At 36.2% G+C, this 28,000-nt stretch overlaps 2 protein-coding genes and 1 pseudogene across 2 annotated transcripts; all 3 read right to left on the bottom strand.

Annotated features, from left to right (window-relative positions):
- Window positions 1–2,857, bottom strand: LOC110763708 (ADP-ribosylation factor-like protein 8a). The gene is made up of 6 exons (XM_021966551.2): window positions 2,672–2,857; window positions 1,471–1,552; window positions 1,329–1,361; window positions 1,048–1,169; window positions 626–787; window positions 1–441 (listed from the first exon to the last, which is right to left on the bottom strand). Exons 1-6 carry the CDS (start codon window positions 2,707–2,709, stop codon window positions 324–326), a joined length of 555 nt encoding a protein of 184 aa, XP_021822243.1. The 5' UTR covers window positions 2,710–2,857; the 3' UTR covers window positions 1–323.
- Window positions 2,858–9,415: 6,558 nt separating this feature from the next.
- LOC110763706 (endo-1,4-beta-xylanase 5-like) lies at window positions 9,416–12,475 on the bottom strand. The gene is made up of 7 exons (XM_088245180.1): window positions 12,229–12,475; window positions 11,972–12,006; window positions 11,530–11,752; window positions 11,270–11,436; window positions 11,039–11,137; window positions 9,952–10,743; window positions 9,416–9,829 (listed from the first exon to the last, which is right to left on the bottom strand). Exons 1-7 carry the CDS (start codon window positions 12,278–12,280, stop codon window positions 9,482–9,484), a joined length of 1,716 nt encoding a protein of 571 aa, XP_088101306.1. The 5' UTR covers window positions 12,281–12,475; the 3' UTR covers window positions 9,416–9,481.
- Window positions 12,476–19,797: 7,322 nt separating this feature from the next.
- LOC148292558 (E3 ubiquitin-protein ligase SINA-like 7) lies at window positions 19,798–27,306 on the bottom strand (annotated as a pseudogene).
- Between the last annotated feature and the right edge of the window lie 694 nt (window positions 27,307–28,000).

Here is a 28,000-nt window from a genome sequence, read left to right as displayed (position 1 = left end):
TTACATAACTCAGAGACTCAAACTCGTTAACCAAAATAATCAGATGCAACGACTGTACATTACAATTCACAGAGTCAAATCCTATACAATAAAACTCAAATCATAGCGTTCCAACTTCCAACAGTGAGACAAGGGTGCTGCAATGACCCATATGCCTACCCCAAAGCAACACACAAGGTAGTTTGCACCAAGCACATAACAGAAGATCATGGTCATATATCAACAAACCCGAATGGGCAAACAGCGAAAGTCACTTCGAAAATGGATTGAAGGAAATCCACTCGCAGAAATGGAAGTATGTCATCCGGTACGAACAAGAAAACTCAATTTTTTGATTTGGAATGCTTTACTAGCCAGTCGATGACTGTATCGATGTTGGTGGAGTTCTTGCAAGAAATCATGAAGCAGCAAACTTCCCTATCAGTAATGGACTTGAGATCCCTGCACCGCAGAAACCAATGCTTAATACATGATTCATGTATAAAATTAAAATGAACTTTATGCTTCATTTTCCTAAGTCCAAGAATGTGCAAATCATCAATGTTATGCTGCACTTCATATCAAGCACAAGAAGTTTGTTTGATGAGTGTTCCAAACAAAGCTTAGACAAAGATTCTTCACTTACAATTCTTGTGTCAAATCCTGCTTAGACAGAGCTTCCTTTTTGTCAATCTTGTTACCCAGTACTAGCAAGGGAATGCCATTTAGTGATGGCTTACTCAACAAGTCATGAAGTTCTCTTCTCGAGACCGACAAGTTATCATGATCAGCAGCATCCACAACATAACTGCAACAGACAAAAATCGGAAAAATATAAAAATAAATACAACACAGCTGGTGAATTCAGTTATATGATCAAATTAACTTGCCAAGATTTCAGCAGAAAGTTGCTTACAAAAGATAAACATCTTACGCAAGGCTAGTAAATAAATATATAAAGAAAAATGTCAAGAAAAGACGGCATCTCTAGTATCTGACCAGCAATTATCAACTCTGCAATGATAACGTTGCTTACAAAGTGTACATATAAAAGAGATAAATACATACACAATAGAAGAAACTGCACGGCAATATCTTTCCCACATGCTTCGAAACCTTGGTTGACCACCAAGATCCCACAACTTTATTGTGACATTCCCTTTTGTTACTTTCCTCATATTGAATCCAACCTGTAGATATGAAAGATACATATGTGAGATATCTAAAGTAATACTAAATTACAACATATAATTTTGGCAATACAAATGACAAGTTCTGAATAAAAAAATTGAAGACATTTTCCTAGAGACAAATTTAAACTTGTGTAATTCTTGAGAAAGATGACATACCGTCGGGATCATGTCTTCACTATATCCACCAGTCTAAGAATAAGATCAAGAAGCAAAATTTAGCCATCAGCACGAAACCAACACAGGGAGAAAAGGACATACAAACATATTGCACCACAACCAAATGAATATATTTACTTACTGCAATAACATTTACAAGTGATGTTTTCCCAGCATTTTGAAGGCCTATCAAAGATAGCTCCATTTCTTGCTTGAAAAAGAGGCTACAAGAGGGGAGAAAAGATACTAATAAGCAAGTTATTTAATCAATTGTAAAAGGTTGTTTCCAACCAAAAAAGGGTAGGTAACCAAACTGAAATATTCAACAATTTCACTTATAAGTTGTGACATCATTCTGCCCAACTTAATGCATACATTTGGTGACTGATAAACACTGTGAGCTGTAAAGTAAGCAATGAACATCAGTTGGATACACACATTAAGAAATAGTAAATTCAGTGGCTTCTTAGTTGATCAAATTCCAGGCAACCTAAAAATACCATAAATAAACCAATCCAGGAAACACTAAAATAAACCAAAAAACAGATTCAAGTCTTTAGCAGAATATGTTATTCAAAGACAACAGTTGAGATATGCTAATTCAGCACCAGTACATACATATCCAATCCTTTTAAAACCTATGGAAGCAACAATATGCAGATATAAATTACCGACTTTATTCTCCAAAAACGAAAATCAACCGTGCGCACAGGCACGAAGACACCTCCATCATTGAAGGAAATAATCTGGTTTAAACTAGTTCCCTAGCACTATAATTCTTTTCTCCAAAGATCAACCAAATTTAGCCTCCAAAACTATTCCCAGACCCAAATTTGACAGTTTTTCAGTAAAAAAAACACCAGAAACATTGGTTCTAGATTAATTCAATTCCCAATCATGTCTTGATTCACGAATTCTACATACTGACAATTTGAGAATCAAAAGTTCAGCTCTTTTCTTTTTCGCCTGTTCCCATCAGCCAAACTAAAAGCAAGAAAATCTAAAACTCTTCTCAAAGCTAAACCCAATTTCGAAGAAGCGAAAACAATGCAACATAGATGGAAAATCCAATAAAAAAATCACAAATTCCAAGTCCTACGTCGTTATCCATGGTATTAGTATTAACTTAGCGGGAAATTCCAATTTTTCCCGCTCCACGACAACGAAAACTTAAAGAGATTGTTTTAGACCAAAAAAAAAAAAAAAAACTTAAAAGAGATTTCAAATTTCCATAAAATCAAACTGGTATTCTATTTCCCAGACTTTCTCAGCATCCAAACAACGAGAACAACAAAATCAAGATGAACTAAAAATCCAAACTATAAACAGAATAGAAACTCTACCTTCGTAGCCAATTGAGAAAAGCTTCCCACAACCCCATTGAGAAGGAGCAAATACAAGAACAAATCCAAAACCTTTTTCAATTCTAGGGTTTTGAACGATTTCAGATTATCCGCATTGAAATTCTCTCTCTGCAGCTCTCTGTCTGTGCGTTTGGAATTCCTTTTCTGTCAGCAAAGAAATTATAACAACTTTCAAAAGAAAAAGAAAAAAATATAATGAAAGATAATTAATCAGAGAAATTGAGGAATGTTCCTTTTATTCATACACGCGTCTTCTGAAGAGTGAAGGAGGGTATTGGATCTTGGAGACACCTGTGATGATATTATTAGTGGAGAATAACCACGCGCTCTGGTGAAATGTGGGTTGGTTTATGGTACTGCCAAAAGTTGAAGCTGGGAAATGGTAAAACGACGTCGTAAATGATTTTTGAAGGTGAAAGATATTGTCTAGTCCAGACTGTTCAAATCAACTTGCAGCTCATCCAATCAACAATTTGCCAGGTTGGCTTTTTGACCAGAATATTGTGAGGACCTTAAAAGTGTTTCAATTCAAGTTTAAAATGTATTGAATTTTGCTAATGTCAGTCGCTCATAAACACTCACTGTGTATTTATGAAATTTGAACGTTTAATGTTGATCGCTCGTAACGGCTATGATGGTTGCTCATAATCACCCACAATGCATCGATAATTTTTAAACGTTGATCTGGTACGAATCACACATGCATAAATGGTTAGAATTCGATAACATACACATGAGTTTTTTTAAATTTTAATTCAATAGAAACTTTATTAGATAAACTTCAACAGTACAATCAAATACATTAACAAGATATCTAAAATACCAATCTCAAAATGGCAACAAATTAATATGCTAAAAGCAAAACTAACGCGGACAAAAGCTGCACTAAAACTACTAGCCCACATTACTACAATAAGCCATAAGCCCAAACAAAGCCTACAAACCCAACATAACCAAAACCCTATATCAACCCATGAGCCTAAACGAATCCTACCATTACCACCTGAAGAAGCGTTGTCACAGCCAAACCCACCATCACATCCGTAACAGATCTGGGGAAAATATGATTTCCAGCGATCTACCTGCGCATAAGAGTGAACAAATAAACGAAAACAACGACTTTGCCAAAGAACAATTGGGTGATTTGCAGCAACCTCCATCAAAGACGATGTAGAATCAAATTTAAAGAACATAAGCGGTATTAGGTAGCGGATTTTGAGAGTAGAATTTGATTAAGAACATAGACTAAAAGAGGTGATGAGAACTTCAATATAATTATGGCTTAGAAGAAACCACCACAATGAGCTTTTTATTCAAAACACCCTAGTGGACTTATTCACTAACTTAAAAGGAAAAGACTAGAAGAGAGGAGGAGGAGGAAGGGCAGTGACGCTTCTTCCTCCTCCCCCTGTATGGAATTTTCTTTTAATTAACTCATAGAGGGAGAGAAGCGGCTAAGATTTGGGAGGATTGCATTTTCATTTTTGTTTCGCTACAATTGTACGTACACGAGTTATCTTGGCACAACTCTTACTCCCCTTTTAGGCTGGTAGCTTCTAGAAAAGAATATAAAAATAGATGAGGATGGTGGTATTTTTTTCGATGGGGCGGGGTGGCAAATTTATGAGCCATATATATCTTTGGCCATATATATCTTTGGGCTGAATTAGCTAGAGCACGGAACATGTGATAGACATTCAACTGTAATTAACGTGACTGCCCATGCTTGTAATGGTCTTAGTGTATATCACTTATGTTAAGATTTCGGAGGAATGAACTTTTGGTTTACTACTAAGAATATTGATATTGTCTTCAACTTAACCACCTGTTTAATAGGTGTGAGGTTTTATACAAAGAGTCTCGATGTTATTAGGAGTTGAGCTATTTATTATATGGGACTTTCTATTTTGTTAAGTATCTGATGTGGGATTGTGTGTATTCTTCAACAACTTATCCATTGTCAGTGCTCAAATCTCAAACATAAAAGTTGAATCTTGGCTACAGATGATATTGGTTTATTATTTGAGGCTTCAAGGCGCAATCGTGCAATGAATTTTTATTAATCCAATTTCCATAAAATTGCATATTCTAAAGCGCGTTTGGAACTACTTTTGTAGAAAGTATTTATGATCTGAAGTACTTTTTCTAGAAGTGTTTCTATTTGAAGAATGTAAGAAGTTTTATTAAAAATGAAGAATGATGTAATAATTGAATATAGAGCACATTAATTTTGTAATCATATAATACCTTAAAACAGAGATCAGGCTTTAGTTGCATGCTAGACCAGCTTTATCAACCTTTAAGAACTGACCAGTCGATATAGATTGAGCTAATCAGAAGGTTTTTCTTTCTTTCTTTCTGGTTTTTGCTTTTATTAATTTGTATATATTAAATTTCTTGAGTATTTTGCATTAAGAGTTAGAACACTACGGTCACCTAGTACATCTTATATGGATGGATGACAGAGTTTATTTTCTCCCTTTAAGAAATAGTATAAATAAATATCAATTTATATTATAACACGTCTACAAGAGGTTATTTGACATCTTTGTGTTGGAGTGGATAGTTTAGCAAGTACTTGATAAAACCCAAAAGTTGATAAATAAAAAATAAAAAATTTCATTTGAGAAGCTTCCTTTGAAGTGCTGAACCAAAAATCAACAGCATAAAGATATTCAATACAGGGCCAAATTCAATTATAGTCTGATCAGATCAGATAGCCTATTTGGGTGGCACCGAAAGCTACACCAACAGGGCAACACTTATTGCTCTGGTTGTTCTTACACTAATATGTATATTGCATGCATATTATATAGCATTGGTTTGCTTGAAGACAAGTGGGATTTGATAGGGCCCATCAGGAAGCATCCTAGAAGGAGCTGAAACTTGTGTTCTTTTGAGCAAAACTCCAAATCACTTACTTTATAACTTTGTCACACACTAGGCTGGCTTTCAGAACCTCAGTGTAGGTTTTTTTAAAAAACTATTATTTCAACTTCAGAGAAAAGGTGGAGAGGAGAACCCACCAAGCCAGATTCTGTGTAATGCTAGTGCATGTGTGTTTGTGGTGGTGATATATATCATCAGAAGGGGATGGCTGTTTTGTTTATGATTTATGAGGGGCTTAGTCTCTGTGCTTCAACGATTTGGGATCTCCAAGAGATGCGTTTCGCCGCCATTTTCGACGATGTAAGCTTTGTTGCAATCACCATTATCATGGCTGCAGTCTCTTGCTTCATAGCTGCAAGGAGGGCTTGAGAGTTGCTGTCTCTGTTTTTTTGAATGTTAATTAGCTTAAACATTGCACTTGCATGTGTACTAATATGTAGTTTGTATATGCATCAACCATCATTAATGACGTCTAATTGTGCTTTGAATTAATAGCTCGGACCCTTTCATGTACATAATTTTAGTTCCTACCTATGTGTCATGGACAAGAATCCCATATCGAATAAAAAAGGGGTTCGATCACAGGTTATATCGGTGAATAGGCCGCATTTCTTAACAAGTTGCTAACTAGCACACAATAGATACGGCTTTGATGGGAAATGAATCCCACGATGGGTTCAAATAATCAAATCCGTTTTTGTTGTGTGCAAGTAGGCAACCCTTTTTTTTTGTTGTTGCCCTTTTTCATGTGTGGTTAATGAGAATATCCAAATGGAGCAATTAATGAAAATAGACAAAGGACATGTTGCGCAAGGCAGGGGCCACCTTGTTACTATGGTGCGAATGACATAATGGGTCTAGGAGAAAGTGTGCGATTTTCTCCTTTTGAGTGAAGAAGAAAGTAATGAAAATATGATTAGGGTTGAAGCTGCCTAAGCCTTCTCATTATCAGTCAGTGGTTGAAGCTGCCTAAGCCTCCTCATATTAATGATTATAATTTATATGCACATCTTATTGCTAGGTCTATGGTCTTCCGTTGTGTTGCTTTTTGAGTCCTTATTTTCTTTTGGGCTGCATTGTCCCAAAGAGTTCGAGGCTTCTTGTTCTATTTATGTTTTTGATATTCGACAGCGCGAATGCGCAGGCCCTTCCGGAAGTTTGTCCTCCCCAAATCCATTTTGGTGTCCTTGTTCAAAATGCAAGACCACAAGTTGGATTTGGTTTGGTGTCATTCTTTCTTCAAATCTCTGTCTAGTAGCAGAGTTGTATGTGGAGGTTCAAATTCATACTCCATGGCAGTTTCGGTAGCACGAATAGCAGCAATTCTGATCAGTTCCCCTGCTTCGGCGCCTTATTTCTGCCTCACTGGCTACACAGCAATTGCAAAGTGTATGTAATTGGATCAGAAAAAGGAGAGGAAGAAGATCTTGAACTTTTGGAACAAGAGGGGTGGTAATGGAGAAAAGTAAGTAACTGAAAGAGTACATAGTATAATCCTTATTTTGCAAATGTCCTAATGGATGGAACATGCACTAATAAGAATTTTTAACTCTTAAACAAAATAAAACAAAATTACAAAAAAAAACTTACTTGATAACTGATGTTTCAGGTATCAATATTAACCTGGACAATTGTTTGTGGTTCATCTTGTGTGACCCTACGGCTTAGAGTAGCTGAGGAATTGGTGATGTGGTTTTGTACAGTTATCTCATAATCTCCATGAAACAGAGAAATATTTGTAAATCCTTCATCATCCGTTGTGGTTTCCTGAGTCCCAAACTTCCGCTCATCAAGCAGTTTATCCACAACATCTCCTGCTGGAGTACTTTTGAAGTTTTTATCTGCAAGTGTGGTAACGTTAAAACCAGCTGCCAATGGACCTACAAACATGATGATCCCTTCAACTGCAGGATGAGAAAAACCCTCCCTTAGTATCTCTTCCAAGTACTGGGCCTGCACACAGACCAAACAAGTGTATTAGCATAAACTTTCGCACTTGAAACTGTCGTAAACTAAATTTTCTGTTTCTGATTTTCTATTAGAGTACCTGGTTTGGGACTTTTTGCACATCCACTTCTGTGAGCCATATTGGAAATTCTGTTGCACCTAACATGGAAGTTTCTTCGTGTAGTTGGCTGCACTTGCGTCCTTGTCTAAAGGATACTTGATTGTATTATACTCATTCAGGAACATAATTGTGCCAGGATCGAGCTGTTGAGCTGTGGAGTAGAATGCTGCAGAAGCATTCTCACCAAGGTTGTCCTCAAAGAATCTGAAATGAAGATTCTCATTCACTACATCCCAAGCAATTAGTTGTCCTATGTATCTTTTCGTAGTTCCTTGGGGGAAAGGGATTAGGCGCCTACTTGCAATTAGGAGCCCACGTGTCACAATTGGTATATCTGCGTGGCTATACTATTTTGGAAACAAAAAATCGGGTATCGCCGCGCGGCTATACTATTCATAAAAAAGCAGAAGGCAATTAGGCGCACGTGTCAAAATCGGTATGGCCGCGCGGCTATACTATTTTTATAAAAAAGAGGGACGGACTTCACGTGTCAAAAAGTGTATAGCCGCGCGGCTATACTATTTTTAAAAACAAAAACCGAGTATAGCCGTTCGGCTGTACTATTTATAAACAAGGAGAGGACCCCAGCGATTAGGTGTGCACGTGTCAACATCAGTATAGCCGCGCGGCTATACTATTTTTAAAAAAATAAAAAACTAAAAAGGAGGCGCCCCAGCGATTAGGCGCCCACGTGTCAAAAATAAGTATAGCCGCGCGGCTATACTATTTATAAAAGAAGAGGACCTGCCTTGCGATTAGGCTATACTATTTTTTTTTTTTAAAAGCCAAAATTTGACCATTATTTTCACAAATGTCAGTTTTAATTAAAAATTTCAGATATAGCAGAAAACCCACTTAAAAAGACACAAATATCCTCTAAATGAAAACTCAAATAAACCTAAAAGTAAAAAGAAATTTAATCTTTCGCAGGCGATCATCCCTTACCAGACTTGACCAGTTTTGTTTGATCATCTCAAAATGAATACATTTTTCTTGCATATTAATTGCTTATGTTTGATGAAGCAGGTTTTTGGCTGATTTGTGTGTATATAAAGGTATTGAGAGACCAAAATACAGAAGAATGCATGAAAGAAATAGGGTGCAAGCTTCTGTGAACATCTTGATGATCACTTCAGAACACAAACAACCTTTCCTTGCCACAAATAAAATAATTTCAAAGTTTTGGGAAGAAGGATGATAATGTCACGTGTGAAGCAAATGGAGACAGGAACAAAGGCAGAAGTTAAGCACAAGAAGAAGGAGGAAGGAACAACTCTATGGTCTACAGAACAATCTATCTTCAAAGTGCAACAGAGGCTTCTGGTTGTATGTGGTATTTATAATGAACACTATAACTGTCTAATGTGGTAAACAAATTTCCAAACTTATGCTTCCCTATTTGATCTAAATTCTCCTCCTCGTGTGCCATTTAATTTTGATCTCTTTTTGTCCCAAGTGATTGAACTGTGAGTATGGGGGATTTTTGTTACCAAATTTATAGACATTTAATAGTTTTAAGAAGTAAATGCATGAATCTGAACAAAAAGTAAGTAAATGCCGACGCCCTCGCCAAAATGGGGAATGGTTGTTGTGTGAGGCTTCAAATGATTGATGAGCATCCTAGTAATTTTCTCTCTGTTTTATTAGATGACAAGGCTGGCAATGCTCAGCTTAAACTGATAGTTATTTAATTTTTGTTTTCTGGCTTTACCTCGCTGTAACCGGATTTTTTTTTTGTCCTCCAGCTTGTTGCACCAGGATTTTTTCATAATAGTATAGAAATTTATTTATCTCATTATATATGTATAATTATACATTGTGATGTTTCACTTTCAGGTATCAATATGAACCTGAACAATTGCATGTGGTTCAGCTTGTGTAACACTAAGGCTTACAGTAGCCGAAGAATTGGTGATGTGGTTTTCTGCTGTGATCTCATAATCTCCATGAAAAAGGGAAAGTTCTATAAATCCTTGATCATCTGTTGTGATTTCTTGGGTCCCAGAGTTCCATTCATCAATCAGCTTGTCCACAACATCTCCTGATGGAGTATTTTTAAAGTTCTTATCTGCAAGTGTGGTAACATTAAAACCAGCTGCCAATGGGCCTACAAACATGATGATCCCTTTAACTGCAGGATGAGAATAGCCCTCTCTCAGCACCTCTTCCAAATACTGAGCCTGCAAAAAAAAAAAAAAAAAAAAGCATAAAATTCTACACTTGAGAGTGTCCTAAAACAATTCTGTTGTTTTCTGGTTTCTTTTATGGTGATCAGATTGCCTTACATATGGCAGAGTTGTACCTGATTTGGGCCTTTTCCCACATCCACTTCTGTAAGCCATATTGGTAATCCTGTTGCACCTAACATGTCTAAAACAGATCTCATGTAAGCAAGATTTGGCTGACCAGAACCAAAATGACCTTGCAACCCTATTCCGGCTGACAGATTAGCATTTCCGGGATATGATAAAATCTCTTCAAGTTTCTTCTTGTAGTTGGCTGCACTTGAATTCTTGTCTTCGCTATATTCAATGGTATTATACTCATTCATGAACATAACTGTGTCAGGATCAAGCTGCTGAGCTATTGAGTAGGATTCTGCAGAAGCATTTTCACCAAGGTTATCCTCAAAGAATCTGAAATGAAGATTCTCATTCATTACATCCCAAGCAATTAGTTGTCCTCTGTATCTACAAACCACAGAATTGATTCTCTTTGCTGCTGCTGTTCGTAGTTCCTCGGGCGAAAGGGAATTAACCCAGTCAGGCTGGTACTTCGGATCGTCCCAGAAGACGTTGTGGCCTCTAATAGAAATCCCATTCTGTTGGGCAAATTTTACCATGTTATCTGCAATAGTATAGTTTTCTAGGCCTTGTATTTTCTCGGTGCTGTACCACTTCATCTCATTTGTGAAAGTGGTCCACTTAAATCTTGATGCAAACCAATTCTGGTAATCAGGGTTTGTGAGGATATAATGGTTCATGCCACATCCAAATGGGAAGTGTGACATGATTTGCTTGATGGATACTTTAATGCCTTTCAGAGGAGTTTTACTTGCCTTAGTTACCTGTAACCTCACCTTACTCTTACGTACCTGCAGGGTTTAAATCGATTAGAAAATTTCATGAAATGGCACGATACGAACATGACATGCTAACACGGATTGCCACCCCCTCTGTATGCAAGTATAGCACAGAAAAGTATTGAAATGTTAGGCTGCAGGAAAATAGAGCACATTTTAACTAGGAATCTATCAAATAGTTCTAGACTCCCTATCAGGATTTGATCCACAAATTATGAAGTAATGAATGGTCTACATTAGCTTGCCTACTAAAATTGCAAGCTAATGGTTTTTCTAAATTGATGTGATTCATTCTGCTTGGGTTTACCTCATTGATGCTCTTGTCCTGGTTGGATCTCCATTCCTCCTTGGTGAAAGGTTGTAATGAGACATTGTCCAACCATATTTCCACTGACGTGGTTTTGCTCTACCGATGCATAAAAAAGGCATATACAGTCAAGAAACTCATTTAATCTTGACTATGTCAGTAAATTAAACCCTTAAAGGATTTGCCAAAACGAACAAGAGGATCCAAATTCAAACTCATATTTTACCTTACCTCAAAAAGAATCTCCACTGGGCTTGTGAAATTTGCTACTATGCCACCTCTTAGCAAGGTCCAGCACCCCTCCTCAGCTACTACATCACCACCACGTACACCATCGCCGTTCGGAAACTTAAAGACAACAGCTACAATCTCCCTTCCTTGACTGACTTGAACAGAAGCTGAACATTTCAAAATTTTGCTCTTTCAGAATCATGTAACAAACAAACACATAAAACACTTAATTTTGGCTGAGACAAGTACCACACTCTTACCAGAAAAGCTATAGATTTTCCCTTCCTCGACTTGAACCTTCTGCGATAAACTGTCTGATGGATGCTTTCTACTACGTGCCACAATGAACCTGTTCCCTTCCTTCGATATTCGTTCTTCTATTTTACCATCTCCAAAAGCTTTCCAACCTTCAATGTTATAGTTAAATTCTGGATTTACTACAATCCCTCCTCCATATAGAGCTTCCAAGGGATCTCCCAAGCACTGCTTGATCAAAATTAAAGAAAAAGGTACAGTTGAAATCAGCTTTTGGCTATATGCATTTTCAACAATGTTTCACAAACTTGTTAAAGCTGGCATTCACAATACACAAGTCATTAAAAACTCCATATCCAAATATATTTCTTAATTTAATCGTTAAGTGACAAACATATAGAAACAAAAGAAATATTCATTATTGAGAGTATAGGAGGTGATTCTTGCCTGCCTTGTTGTCGACGAAGCATTGGTGCCATGCCCTGTAACAGTTGAAAAGGTTATTAGCCAGAATGTAAATGACAGAAAACATTTGGTTGTAAAAGAAAATAATATATTAAGAAAAGATAAGTGTGGCCTGTCATGGAAGCTCTTGACCCTAAGGCATTATCAGTTTTCATTCTGTTTTCACACCATGCTTTAGACAAACATAAGAGAGAGAGAGAGAGAGAGAGAGAGAGAGAGAGAGAGAGAGAGAGAGAGACCAAAATACAGAAAGATCCATGACAGCAATAAGGTGCAAGCTTCTGTTAACATCTTGATCACTTCCGAACACAAAGCCTTGCCTTGCCAGAAGTACGTAAAACACTGAGATTAAGCAAATGGAAACTGGAACAAAGATGATAATGTCATATGTGAAGCTAATGGAAACTGGAACAAACACAGAGATTAAGCACAATGGTAAGGAGGAAGGAACCACTCTACAGTCTACAGAGCCTTGTGGTTGTGGCGCTGGCCTATGCTATTTATAATGTACAACAGAATTGAATAATGCGGTACGTGTGTCCAAAGTTATGCTCCCAATACAAATTATCATCGTGTGCGAAGTGACTTACCACCCCCTTCTATGGTAATGATAATTCAAAATTAACATTCTCATAATTAGTTAATAAGAAATAATCGGTCGCTAGTGTACAATTTTCAAACTTAAATTTTGTTCGTTTGCACTATTTCCTTTTAATTTTGTGCTTTGATAATTGAGTAAAAAAGAGAGAGAGGAAAATAGAGCATAAATTTTTTGTCATTACTTTAGAGTTCATTGTAAGTATCTATTCCCGTTTGATAACCATGTCAATTTTAGTTTTTAGTTTTCATTTTTTGTGCTAGAGTACAGAAGAAAATGAGACTGAGAATGGGAGTTAGGATGAGATTGAAAGAGAGGATGAGAGGAGAGGATGGAAGGGAGGACTAACAAAAGTGAAAACAAAAACTTGAAAGTGAAAACAATTTAAAATAGATTTCAGTTTTTAATTTTTGTTTTCACTTTTGATACTCCTCCCTCCCATCCTCCCCTCTCATGTTCCCTCTCAATCCCATCTTCACTCTTATTCTCTCTTCCATTCTCCCTCTTTTTCCTCTATTCTCTAGCACAAAAATTGAAAACTAAAAACTAAAATTGAAGGGCCGTTTGATGACCAATTCAATTTTAGTTTTTAGTTTTCATTTTTTGTACTAGAGTATAGAGGAAAATTAGAGATGATGAGAGGGGAGGATGGGAGGGAGTAGTAACAAAAGTGAAAACAATTTCAAATAGATTTCAGTTTTAACTTTTGTAACTCCTTCCTCCCATCCTCCCATCTCATCTTCCCTCTCAATCTCATGTACACTCTCATTCCCACTTACATTCTCCTTCTTTTTCCTCTATACTGTAGCACAAAAAATGAAAATGAAAAAACTAAAATTGAAATTGTTATCAAACGGGCCCCTTGATTTCAGTTTTCAAGTTAAAAAAAGAAGACAAGATGTTCTTTTTTTTTCTTTTTGGCGTTTTCTCTAAAAAAATTGTTTTTGTGCCGTTGGAATGTTGATAAACATAGTTTATATTCGACATTGGATCCAAATAAAGACAATAGCCCAGCAAACAATGTTGGATCACTGTTTAATTTGCAGATATTCATGGTGACCCGTGATCTTCTTCAGTGTTTTCACTAGAGTTTAAAGTGCTATGAACCTGTGAGTTTTAAGAACAGAAAATTAACAAGAAAATCAACAAGGGAACAAACTTTGATATGCTTAAAGTATATTGATTTGGAGCTAGTGGTGGCTGCACTAGAATGGAGATATATATATATATATCCAAATTTTAATGTCTTATTGAAGGACGCCATGTCCATTTCTTCAATGTTTGTTTGTTTGTTTCTTATCTCTCTCTCTCTCTCTCTCTCTCTCATCAAACAAAAAGTTATAGCTCGTACTATACCTAATTTCCCACTATACCAAATCATAGAGCTTGACATACAAAACGCCGGCTTAAAAGAGAGACGAATGGCGAAGAATACGATGGAATTCAAGATGTTGTGTGAGCATGTGATGTTTGTTAATATAGTATTAAGAACAACTGGAAACTCTTCAAATGGTAAGTAGATGGCTGTGGCTAGCCTCAAAGTCATTGGGATCATGATGCCTGCGGTTAAATAAGAAAACGTTTGCTTTAGTTCCAACTTCCAATAGTAGTCACAACTCAGAACAGAGTACTAGTAGAGGAAATATGTAGCCTTTTCTACTATATATACCAAATTGTCAATAGACCACATGAAAGTGACACCACTGTGAGACAATGTGGGAACACATATTTTGGAACCAATTTCCAGCAAATCTATTTGATTAATTCCTATAATCTTTTTGGGTAAGAATAATCCAATAAAAAAGAATTATTCTTCAAACCCTAACCAAGTGAGTAGACTATAAATACATGACTACACAACACTCATGAGGTAATCCTAAACTCCCACTCAAAGCCGAGCCGCCGAATTCCCTCTGTCTCGCGGCACTCTCTCCCGGTACCGTAGAGAAAACTCCGATCTTTCTATTATCTCCACATATTTCTCAAAGGGCGAAGAATCTCTTGCGAATATTCTCCCTTGAGCATTTTGCTCATACAGACAACAGAATACTTAAGTATATTGTAAATCTTAAAAAGTTAAGTCACAGCACGGCAGGACAAGACAATAATAAAAACATAATCTTATTCATACATAGTGTACGATTAATTTTTTTCATACACTATGGTTGATAAAGACGGTTCTCGATCGTAATAGGGAATATATATATATATATAGGAAACTTGAAATTCCAAGCAGTCCACATGCTCTGAAAATTCCAGTTGTCCCTTTCACAACTTGTTTTTTCAGGTGGATTGGATTCTTGAAATTCCAAGTAGTCCACAATTTGCCAATATAAATAATTTATATAAAAGCCCACATGTGGGAAAGTGGAGTTGCAGAAGAAGAAAGCACTCCCATTGGTTGCTATCACGGCCCTTGCAACATGTTTTTGTTTATATATACAAATTATGGACCACTTGGAATTGAAGAGATGCAATCCAACTGCAAAAAAAAAAAAAGGTGTAGAGGGGATGACCGGATTTTAACAATATGCGAACGTTTGCATTAGAGAAAATTTATATATATATATATATATATGAATATGAATGCAATCAAACTAATATATGTAGCTAAAACTTGATTTAATAATTATAAAAAAAAGCATCTTATCTAAGGATGAAAATCTAGACGCCCCTTTATTTTTAAGTATAGTTATTTCATTTGGGATTTCATGGGTATGCATCTAATATATATATATATATATATATATATGAATATGAATGCAATCAAACTAATATATGTAACTAAAACTTGATTTAATAATTATAAAAAAAAAGCATCTTATCTAAGGATGAAAATCTAGACGCCCCTTTATTTTTAAGTATAGTTATTTCATTTGGGATTTCATGGGTATGCATCTAAAACCTGCAAATGGGTCTTTTGCATTGCAAGGAATATGGTGGATTTCAAATAAACAAATCTTATTGTCTGGGCACTTCTCTCACAGTGGACTGAACTATCATGTTCTCATATAGTTTTTTCTTAGTGGATCAATTGCACGTTTGGAGTTCATTTTAATCGAAGTCCAAGTTTGGCACAGTACCACTATTAAGATTTGAGTCCAGTAGTGCCCTCCCATTATCTCAACTCAAAGTGGACAATGCAGTCACGCTTAGCCTCTGCATGACACTAGCTTCGTTTAGGAAAGCTATATCTCCAAAGCTGCTTATAATTAATGAGCTTCATTAAGCACTTGTGACATCTACCCCTTCTTTATAGGTGGTGAGAATTCAAGGGATCGAATTAAAATCTGAACAACATTATAGAGGGATGAAATAAAAGGAGGAAACTTGATCCCTATGTTGAGAGAAATCAACTTGATTTTTCAAGAAATGTCTGTAACTATTAGTTTCCATATTCTAATTAGAGAATATTAATTGAGGTTCAAAATTGTGCATGTTCGAGAACCATGATAAAAATAAAAGAAGAGTGCATGATAACTTTTTTGGAGTGCTAATACCGATTCCTCACTACTAGAAATCGGGGCAATAAGGACCCTTATATTAGGCACTGCTATGAAAACAGTCTTCAAAAAATGGTATTTGGAACGGAAGGTTGTATTTCCGTTCACTGCTGAAATCATTGTCTTTCTAGAAGCTGAAATCATTGGAAATCTTATGTAGTCTTGCAAATCTCTCTGATTTGTTTGTCAAAAAGAAAACATGTAACAGGATGGATTGAACTTGTTCAAAGTCTGTAGGGTTTCATGAGTGTCTTTTTTTTTGTCTTTATAGTTTCACTGCCGCAATATTTGTAGTTATTATATTACATTTGGCCGTTTGAAACTTTTCTTTGCTTTTATATAAGGCTGGCAACCGGGCATCCAAGAAGGAGATGCTGACTGGGATGAAGATTGGGATATAAGTTTGAAGAAGAAGGTATGCCATAAATGAGTTTACGTAGGTCCAAGAAAGTCTCTGTGATTAGAAACTGCTGGTAACACTTAGATTTTATATAATTTAATTTATCTTTTTTTTCCTCCTGTGGTGAACTCAGTACTCTCTGACCTTTTGTCTACGTTGACTGGATCTTGCTGCATGATTGTGGTTAGTACCACCTAGTTGTTTGTGGTGGTGATTTGTCCTTTATTTGATTACAATGGTTGCTGCCTCAAGTGATCTAAAGCTGACTTGTTTAGTTATTAAATGAGGTTTAGATCATTTTAACCGACCAAATATGACCAAACCCAGTTGGTTCGCTGCAGATACAAAAGGGGTTGTGAAATTTGTTGAATCTGTGACCAATGTTTGAGGATTTTTGGTTTTGTTATATGAGCCAAAATAGAATTGTTTATAGAATCTGTATACAGAGAAGAGGAAGAATAGAGCAGAGGGAATGAGAATGTTCAGTATGTTGAAGTGGATCGACATTTTATTAAGAAAAAGCTTGATGCAGACATATTAATAAAGGGAGTCTCTTGTCAATCTTTTCACAACTCTTATGGCAAGTTGGTCATTGATGACATCTATGCACCAACTTGAGGGGGAGTGTTAGTTAGATTGTTTGCTTGTTCATTAATGAGTTAGTTAGTTTGTTAATTAATTAATGGGGTTGCGTTAGGAGCCTACTTGAATTTGGGGAGGTTGGTTGCGTAATTTGGGGGGCTTGTCTTTGGGGATTCAAAGGTTTGGAGCTCAAGGCATTTTGTCCTACTTGTACTTCTACTTGTATAAATATGCCTGCTTGTAATACAAAGAAAAAACAAGGAATGAAAATAAGAAATTAACATTTCAGTTTCATACTCTCTTAGTTTGACACAGTATATTTCTTTGATTAGCAAATGAGCCAAAACACTCGTCCATATACATGACACATACTGCCAAAATAGCTCTGATCCTAAATTTTAGGTATCAAGGACTCATCTCCAGCCATACATAATCATTGGAGCCTACGATCCTTAGAGCATCCACAATGATGCTCTCTATTTCTTAGCTAAAATTTAGTTAAAAATATAAGAAAGCTATTTTACGAGCTCTCTAGAAAATTTCAACTCCAACCATACTCCCTAATTTGGAGAGTCATAAATGCTATAACTCTTTTTTGATTGGTCCATCTCTATTAAAAAATAAAATAAAAAATAGTTAGCATTAAATAAAGGTTTGAAATACTCATTAAATAAGACAACATTAAATTATAGGGAGCCACTAGGAGTCCTTTCTATCTCCTCAGATTTAGGAGCTCCTAGAGGACTCCCTATTTTAGGAGGTGGATAGGGAGCATGGTTGGAGATGCATTTTTACAATGTCTTCCTAAAATTTGTCTAAGGAGGTGATTTAGGGAGCTCATTGTGGATACTCTTACACCTAGACTAGAATTTGTTATCAAGGTACAGTCTAAACAAACAAAAAAGACATATGTGAGAATTTCCCAAAACAGAGAGAAAACTAGCCATTGGAAGAACAACTAACGGCTATTTCCCAAAATAGAAGGTTCTTCATTTCTTCATTCTTTTCTTCATCAATCTGCAGGATTGTCATCTGCAGCTTGATTTAAGCTTAGTATGCAGCTTAATTCTCAACAAAATTGTTCTTGGCATTGAGGAGACCATGATTTTGGCACTTGGACTTGGTTAATCAAAATATCATTTTGGGTTTGCAGTGAAAAGGGAGTAAATAACATGGTTAAACAATCTAATGCAACATTTTTAATCATAGTAAAGAATTTAATATTCAGAAATTTTGACTCTCATGAATTCAAATATATTTAAATAGTATAGCCGAATATATTTAAAAGTTGAAGAAATAACTCTAGCCAAGTGGGCTAGCCAAGCGATAGGAGGTATCGGAAAGAATTTAAATTCTCATTCCCCAATATCACTTGTATAAATAAAATAATTGAAGAAATAACTATAGTTCAATGGGCTAAAGTGGTATTTTAGCCCTAAACCCTAAAATAATCTGACAAAATTGTCACGCAAAAAGAACAGCCGCGCGGCTATAGTGTTCTGTTAGTGAGGTTAAGATAGCTATGTTATCTTGTCGTATTAAACTAGCTATTTTTGTGTGTGAGTAGGCAGACTTTAGAAACTCCGTTTGTATGGATACTGTACGATGATAACTAGGGGAATGATATGTTATCTCTATAAATGAAATAGAAGCACTTTGTAAAGTTGTCTTTCAAATTTTGAAGATAAGGTGGGGAAATAGTACATGGGGTGGAAATAGCAGCACTCTAAGATTTTATATAAAGAAACTTGTATATGTTGATTCTCTTAGTTCCAAGCAAAGTTATGAAATTCAATGTTTTCCAAATTTGCAGTATGCAGGAGCTCATGCATACATGTCACACTATAATTAGCAGGAATGCAGGAGCTCATACTTACATAGTATTTTCCTTTATTTAATGTTAAAAGGGTGTGAACGGAATTCCATGCTCGAGGACTCTTTTTTAATAATAGTATAGATAGATACATAGGAAATAATTTATTAATCAAAGAAAGATAATGATTTTATTATAATGCTTATCTCAAAATTAAACCGGAAAAGAAGGTAGCCCATGAGAAATAAAATTCTCAAGAAGAAACCATTAGCGTCTGTTGTGACAGAGCCAAGGAATTCAAACCCCATTCATGTAGTATCACTGTTAAATATGTATTTGATGAAGTTTACAACCATTTTGATACAGCCAATTCGCTTCAAAATCAATTGAAATTGTTTCCCCCCTTAATTTCTACAAATACTAACACTATGCAACCTATATTTATTGATTAATATTTTAAAAGAATAAATTCAGATAATTAAGCCAAGATTCAGTAAATATTTACATCATCAAGGAGGCTTACTACCTTGGATTAAATCAAAATTTCAAACATAATGGGAGATACACTTTAAGGCAATGGTCCTGGAATATGAAGGGGCAACAAAACCTTCTTCTTTTTTTCGGTTACATTGGGAGGAAAGAAACCCTGGGGAAATTAACTACAAAATGCAAGATACATACAAAAAGTTCGGTAAACAAATTAATATAGAGTTGAGTCCAAGCTAGTAAATACGCATTCATTACAAATTTAAACCCGAATCAAAATTCTAAGTTCTTCAAGTTGGCAGGAAGAAGCAAAACATATTCACTCAAAATGTATAAAAACAGAACCAACTAATAACGAGGAGAAGAACAAGAAGGCTGCAGCCTTGTATTACCGAACAATCTTGTCCCATGCCAAAACACCATACCCTACAAAGGAAGGATACCTTTCGGCCATATGCAAAGTTCCATCTTAAGCTGGCTGTTAAGCTCATAATTTCATACATATACATGCCCAAATTTACTTACTTCTTTTGCTTAGTTTCTTATAATTTTGAGTTATTTGCCTCCCTTTGTGTGTTTTGTAGGCCAAAAGAGCAAGAGAGCATAATTCATGCAATTCAAGCATGTTAAGGCCTAATTTGGATGAAGGGAAGAAGAGCTTAAAGACAAACTCATTTTGGCTACAGCCCCCTGCCAGTCCAGTTCCGTAGGTCATATTGCAAGCTTTGTTTCAGCAACCTACATAGCTCGGATGAGGCAACATTCTTCATGAAAGTTGTTCCAATGGGTGTATACTATAACATATCCAAACTTCAGCCCCATTGGATAAATATGGAGTCTGTTACCTAGCAAACACTTAACCATTCTCAGGATGGATTTTTGTCAGCGAGCAAAACGAGTTAGCAATTTGTTTCGGCCTTAACTTCCTCCTCCGAGCTTGGATTGGGCCAATACTTGTGTGGTTGGATCATACACATTCTGAACTTCACAATGGACATCTTAAAGTCTTCATTTGATTCAGCCTAGCCCAATTCGTAAGCCCTTGAAGTTGCTGGTCATGCTGACCTCAGGATGAGCTGGTTGGAAGCTTGGTCATGGTGAGCTAGGCATGAGCTATTGAGCTGGTTGGAAGCTTGGTCATGGTGACATAAAGATGAGCTAGGGCTGCTGGTGGGATTTATTGGTGAAGTGCATCAACCAATTCATATTTTCTAATTCAAGTGCATCAACCAATTCAGATTTTATAATACAAGTGTTGTATGCATTAGCCATATTGAATTCAGATTTTCACTTCCCCTAGGCCTATAAATAGGGATGTTCTCTAAGCTTGTAAACACACCCCAAGGGGGGGAGCTCTCAAACACTTCTCTAGAGCTCCCTTCCCTTCTCTTCCTCAAATTCTCTTAGTTTCATTTTCTAGTTTTCAATTGTAGTAATGAAATATTTGTTCTGAAATTCTCCTTAAGTTTTTCTTAGTTCCACTTTACTTTTCATTATGTAAATTCTTTTCTTTAATTCGAATTGAACTATGAATAGGAAGAGTATGTATGGACATTCGACAACAGGAATTAGATACATGCTTGGTTGTTTAAATTGTTCTTCTATGCTTAATGGGTTCCTAATGCTTAATTTTAGGTTAGACAACAAATGATCAAATTAGGGAATTAGGAACACAAGGTTATGACCAAACACCATGGCTTAATCATACTTTAGCTAGAATCAATCCATTAATCTAAATTGAACTTGGGAACTTATTTGCTTGAGTTACTTTCTTATTTTCTTCCTTCTTTCATGTTCTTTGTTTTTGTTTTTGTTTTGTGTAGGAAAACTGAATTGGATCATTCAATCACCAATCCCTGTGGAATCGACCTCGCACTTACATACGCTAAACTACCAACGGTTCGTGCACTTGCGAGTATCACAAGTTGAGGATGCAGCTGAATCCATTTTGGTGCAGCTGAAATCTACGCAACAAGTTTTTGGCGCCGTTGCCGGGGATCGGTAACATTGTTTGATTCTATTTGGCTTTCCTACTTTATTATTATTATTTTTTTTCTTAACTGGACAATTTCAAGTTTTAAAGTTAATGACGTTAATGGACAAGTTGTGTTTGTAGTCCAACAGAAAAGGACAATTGCCCAACAAGCAAGAGAACTGGGTTTAAGTCCCAGCTTACACAACCCATTGGTGCTTGTTGCTTTGAAGCATGGAATTGGACTTGTGTTGATTTTTCCTTTTCATTTTTAGTTTTTTTTTTATATTTCGTAATCCTTTAATTCCGTTTCAAGTTTTTGTGTGTGTTTGTTTTAGCAATGTAAATAGCTCAATAAAAATGGAGAGAGATGGCAACTTCAAAGATAGGAAGTGTGGAGTAGTGGGAGAAGTCGCGACCTCCAAATGCATCACGCTCGACCTAATCTCTTCAAGGGGAAGTTCTAAACTCTCTTTCTTTTATTTATTTATTTTTTTTCATTTCATTCCTTTACCCTGGATTTCATGTGCATTGTATGCTTTACATGGATTCAAACATTGAGGACAATGCTTCATTTAAGTTTGGGGGTGCTGGAAAGTTTTTTTAGTTTGTGTGTTTGTGTTTGAAAACGTAGGCCTCTTCATTGCTACAATTTTTTTTTTCTGCTACTGTTTTGAAAGTTTGGTCTGTGCTGTGTTCTTCATTTTTTCATGCTGAATCCAACGACATAAAGAACGTTAAATTTGACCAAGTGGTTTGAAAGTTACATATCAAAACAGATTATATGTTGAAATTGAACAGAACAGCAATTTGAAACCTCACGTTTTTCTTTTCTGTTTCTTTTCTTTAAGTCATTTTCAGTTTTCCTTCCCACACCAATGATGAATCATGAGTCTAACTTCTAATATGGCTCTTAGGAATTTGATAAGCATTGTGTTAGGTGTGAATGTTATTCTTTTGCTAGCTAAGTCTCACATAATTATGCTTGAGCTTTCTATGCACTTTAGCCATGATTATACAACTCTTGCATGTCTTACCCAATTGTATGCATTTTTGCTTGTGTGATTCACTGGAATGTCAAGTTTATAACTAAGATATGATTTAGGCCATCTTTGTTAAGCCTCTTTCTTTTTCCTCCATCAACCCATACAATACATATTCCATTGTAAACCCTTTTGTGCCCAAACACTTAGCCATTTCTTTCTATCACCTTATCATCCATTAAACATCCTACCATCTAGGGGACATGTAGAGTATGATTGTATTTGAGATTGTAATGTATTCAAGGCAATAAATGAGCTATAAAAAAAAAAAAATCAAAAGAAAAAGAGAAAAGAAGTGTGGCCAATGTAGTCACGACCCTAGGGTGATATAAGGAGAAATCAAGGTGATCTAGGGTAAAGAGCCGCAAAATTGGGCCAAATATTATACAAAGTGTGTAAATGTCAAAATCAAATTGTGAAGTGATTCAATTGCAAAATCTGGTATTGTGAGCTATTCAATTTATGTGCCTTACATGTCAAATGTCAATGATCTTGTTTATATGACATGCTCTACTTTGTTCCTTAGACTTTGTATTTCAATATCCATTCCTTTTCTAACCATTACATTACATCCATGAGTAAAGTCCTATTGATTTTGGTTTAGCTTGGCAAACTTGTGTTCATTCTTGCAAGAATTCATATCGTTGTTTGAGAAGCATGAGCTGTATCTTCATGGCTACTTCACACACACACACCTTGAGCATGATTTTTGTGAGATTGTGGTAGCACTTGAATAATGTTTAGAACTTCCTTAGTGCTTGTTTTGTTCCTTGTTGAGCCATGTCTATGAAGTTTAACATTTTTGTCCGGTTGGAAGGTTAATGTTTTTGTTTTTTTTTGTTTTGTTTTGTTTTGTTTTTTTGTTTTGCTTAAGCACTAACAAATCTATTAAGTTTTCTAACCACTTTGTTTTGTAGAGTTAGAAAAACATTTGTGGGTATCGTATCTGTTAAACCCTCAGGAGACACAACTCCTCCTACTAGGGATGCCTAGAGGTTTAAAGGCTTGTTGCATACGCTCAATGCAATCGAGTTACCTACGAAAGTGGTTTAGTTAACTTCTTGTTTTGTTTTTATCTTTGTTTTCCTTTTATTTTGCTCGAGGACTAGCAAAATCTAAGTTTGGGGGAGTGTTAAGCTCATAATTTCATACATATACATGCCCAAATTTACTTACTTCTTTTGCTTAGTTTCTTATAATTTTGAGTTATTTGCCTCCCTTTGTGTGTTTTGTAGGCCAAAAGAGCAAGAGAGCATAATTCATGCAATTCAAGCATGTTAAGGCCTAATTTGGATGAAGGGAAGAAGAGCTTAAAGACAAACTCATTTTGGCTACAGCCCCCTGCCAGTCCAGTTCCGTAGGTCATATTGCAAGCTTTGTTTCAGCCACCTACATAGCTCGGATGAGGCAACATTCTTCATGAAAGTTGTTCCAATGGGTGTATACTATAACATATCCAAAATTCAGCCCCATTGGATAAATATGGAGTCTTTTACCTAGCAAACACTTAACCATGCTCAGGATGGATTTTTGTCAGCGAGCAAAACGAGTTAGCAATTTGTTTCGGCCTTAACTTCCTCCTCCGAACTTGGATTGGGCCAATACTTTGGTTGGATCATACACATTCTGAACTTCACAATGGACATCTTAAAGTCTTCATTTGATTCAGCCTAGCCCAATTCGTAAGCCCTTGAAGTTGCTGGTCATGCTGACCTCAGGATGAGCTGGTTGGAAGCTTGGTCATGGTGAGCTAGGCATGAGCTATTGAGCTGGTTGGAAGCTTGGTCATGGTGACATGAAGATTAGCTAGGGCTGCTGGTGGGATTTATTGGTGAAGTGCATCAACCAATTCAGATTTTCTAATTCAAGTGCATCAACCAATTCAGATTTTATAATACAAGTGTTGTATGCATTAGCCATATTGAATTCAGATTTTCACTTCCCCTAGGCCTATAAATAGGGATGTTCTCTAAGCTTGTAAACACACCCCAAGGGGGGGAGCTCTCAAACACTTCTCTAGAGCTCCCTTCCCTTCTCTTCCTCAAATTCTCTTAGTTTCATTTTCTAGTTTTCAATTGTAGTAATGAAATATTTGTGCTGAAATTCTCCTTAAGTTTTTCTTAGTTCCACTTTACTTTTCATTATGTAAATTCTTTTCTTTAGTTTCAAGTTTGATTAGTTTCCAAGTTTCAATTATGGTTTTTGTTCTTATTCATTATGCTTATAAGTTAATATGCTAGTTTGAATGATTGATCACCATTTAGGCTTGCATATTAGCTATCTTGGTTTGAATTAAGAGTAGACACCATGCTTTAATTCGAATTGAACTATGAATAGGAAGAGTATGTATGGACATTCGACAACAGGAATTAGATACATGCTTGGTTGTTTAAATTGTTCTTCTATGCTTAATGGGTTCCTAATGCTTAATTTTAGGTTAGACAACAAATGATCAAATTAGGGAATTAGGAACACAAGGTTATGACCAAACACCATGGCTTAATCATACTTTAGCTAGAATCAATCCATTAATCTAAATTGAACTTGGGAACTTATTTGCTTGAGTTACTTTCTTATTTTCTTCCTTCTTTCATGTTCTTTGTTTTTGTTTTTGTTTTGTGTAGGAAAACTGAATTGGATCATTCAATCACCAATCCCTGTGGAATCGACCTCGCACTTACATACGCTAAACTACCAACGGTTCGTGCACTTGCGAGTATCACAAGTTGAGGATGCAGCTGAATCCATTTTGGTGCAGCTGAAATCTACGCAACACTGGCCACCAGGACTGATAAACCCACAAGGAATTAAAAGAAACCCGGTTCTAGGAGGGCTATCATCAATAAGATGCAGGCTTGGGGTGTTCATTGCGAAACTCTGTAATATGAGATAATTTTTCTCGGTTTTCGCATAAAGCTCAAAGAAGAAGCCCTCCATGAAGCCAGGTTGTACACAAGTAATTGTCATTGCATTTCCTAGATCTTCAACATGATGGTTCTTGAGGATAAATAATGTACCATTATTTTTTTCTTGAAGAACAAGAAATTTGTCACTGGCATTTAATGAAACAGGAACACTGTCGGAGTACCTGTGTTGCAGAATTCACATGGCTACTGCTGAAGTGTTGGTATAGCTGCTCAGTTGAAGAGACAAAGTTTCAAGATAAATGGGGGCAAGAGCAAGGTGAACACACACATGCCTTTTGATGTTCACTGTTGTGAATTTATTGCATGCGCACAATCCGCACAAGTAATACAGTGATAAGTGAAGTGTCGTTCCCACGAAGAGTGATTTAATTTACTAAGTACCAATTGTGATTAACCCAAGACTTTATTTGAACAATTGAATTATGAGATTTTGATTGATTAATTAACTAAAACAATGAATAAAAACAAGCTTAGAAAAATAAAATAGTGAGATTCAAGTTATGAGAGCACTAGAGCTTCCGATTTCACCATAGCCAATTCTACCCAATTCCCTTAGCATGTTAATCCTAATTATTCTCCACGTTGACAGTTGATTTTCCCTATTTTATTTGATACTCCATCCCTGGTTACACCAAAAGTATCCTTATTACCAACCCACTCTATCCCTAGTGATGGAATTAAGATAATAAGAACCTATTAAACTCCTTGGAAAACCTACAAAACAACCACATAAGTCATGAAAAACATCCCTGTCTAATCATGTAACTCATGGCATCTAGTACAAGAAGCAACCCCAAATTGGATATCCCTATCGTCAATTTAGCATCAAAACAATTAAATGTTGGCCAAACATTCAAAGCATTAAGCATGGTAATAGATACTCAACATGAAAAAATACTTGGAATTAACATTGACTAAAGTAATTGAGTATTCATGGCTAGGCTACATCGTAGCCCTAGCAAAAAGAAATTAGTTCATGACAACTTTAATAAAAACCATGATAAACAGTGTCATAGGAAAGAAAAAACCAATTGAAGATTTGATCTCTGCACAACAGCAACTCTAGCTCCAGGTCGTCTTCTTTGTCTCTCTAAAACTCTCTCTCCTTTGAGTATTTTGGCTATGAGTCTGAATATGTAGGAATTTTGATGGTAGTTGATGGAGGGTGACGGATGGATGATGGGTAAAGGATCCCTTTAACAATGACCTAAACTCCCTATTTATAAAACCCCTAGAAATCCTACCTAAGGTATAATTACAATTGTTATAAATAAAAAATAGGATTCCTTCTAATATAAGGTCTTCTTTATTTCTCCTTGTTTGACTTGATAAGACTTGAACCATCTTGAACTAGGAAATTTGACGACATTCCTTGCAACAAAAGGAATGACTTGGCTTCTTTTTAATTAAACTTCAATCTTCATCTTCTTGCCCTTTTTAGCACACTTTCTCCTATTTCACAATTCCTTCACAAATCTCACTAAACCAATTAAAACAACCAATTTAATCCAAGAAAATTTACAAATAAATAAGCAAAGAGGGCATAAAATATAGACTTATCAATCACCTTTTTTATGGAAAGCCACAGATTCTTTGCACCCATAATGAATGTTTTGGCACGATATTGTGACAGATTCAAGAGCCTTCTCGATGGCATGGCAGCGATAGAATCCTATAGACCCAGAACAGGAGGGACATTTGTTGTTGATTTTGTGCAGCAGGAGGAGCAAGCTATGTGCCCATTATGGTCACATTGGTAGACAGGGATTGTCAAGGGTTCAAAGCAAATAGGGTAATCAAATACTTCTGGATCGGTTAGGGTTATGACAACATGAGAGTGAGACCCTTCCTGCCCTTCATCTTTGATATGATCATTGTCGTTTCTTTCTTCTTCACTTTCTCTACCAACTTCTTCTTCACTTTCTCCACCAACTTCTTCTTCAGATTGACCACTTTCTTCTTGTTCGACCTCTTCCACCTCTTCCTCATCCATTAAGATGGATACCTGAGGTCGAGGAAGGATTCAGTCGAGCTCTCTTATGCATGCGCCTGATGTTAACTTGTTCATCTGAATCTCCACGTACGTAACGATGCAGGCCGGATCCTAAAGCAAAGGGGCATGTCATAATCATCATCACTGGACGGGGACCTTGCCATTCCTATCTCTCTAATGTAGTAAACAACTCTGGTTGTTTTGTCGTTTTCAGATGGAAAATTTATCTCAATGGAGTTGATACTAAACAAGAATAATGCAATATGTAGCGTTATATACAAGCCTCAATCATAACAGAGAGACTCTTGGCTAGGGACGGACCTACGTCCATGCTAACATGGGCTATAGCCTGGGTGACTTGATATTTTATAGTCCAATATTAAAACTGAGCCCACCAAAGCACACCTCCACACACTCCATCCCAGTGATCTCACCCACAGAAAATCTTTTTTTTTCTTTAGTTAATTAATATTTATTACTCAGCCTTTTTCATAAAACACACATTCCTAGAGAACAACATTTACTTTTTTCTGTTAAGATAAATTTAGCCCACCCTATTTTCAAATCCTGGATCCGTTGGCATTTCTTTTTCAATCATATACAGGCCTCATGTGCAAGATCCTTTTTTGCTTATTTTATTCTTTTCTTTTTTTTTGGGAAGCCAAGAATCAAGAATTCGATAAACGAAACGTCC

Source organism: Prunus avium, chromosome 8, assembly GCF_965620075.1.
Source record: "Prunus avium chromosome 8, drPruAviu1.hap1.1, whole genome shotgun sequence".
In the NCBI taxonomy this organism is placed as follows: Eukaryota; Viridiplantae; Streptophyta; class Magnoliopsida; order Rosales; family Rosaceae; genus Prunus; species Prunus avium.
Note: the sequence above shows the minus strand (reverse complement) of the source record. Positions and strands in the feature narration are given on the sequence as shown.

Bases quoted from the DNA above. Each gene is read 5' to 3' on its own strand.
- LOC110763708 (XM_021966551.2), bottom strand. From the start codon at position 2,709: ATGGGGTTGTGGGAAGCTTTTCTCAATTGGCTACGAAG. The intron at 1,553-2,671 runs GTAGAGTTTCTA...CCCCTCTTGTAG, and splicing joins TTTCTCAATTGGCTACGAAG to CCTCTTTTTCAAGCAAGAAA. The intron at 1,170-1,328 runs GTATGTCATCTT...TCATATCTACAG, and splicing joins GTGAAGACATGATCCCGACG to GTTGGATTCAATATGAGGAA.
- LOC110763706 (XM_088245180.1), bottom strand. From the start codon at position 12,280: ATGTTAACAGAAGCTTGCACCTTATTGCTGTCATGGATCTTTCTGTAT. The intron at 11,437-11,529 runs GTAAGAGTGTGG...TGAAATGTTCAG, and splicing joins GAAAATCTATAGCTTTTCTG to CTTCTGTTCAAGTCAGTCAA. The intron at 9,830-9,951 runs GTACAACTCTGC...TTTTTTTTGCAG, and splicing joins TGGGAAAAGGCCCAAATCAG to GCTCAGTATTTGGAAGAGGT.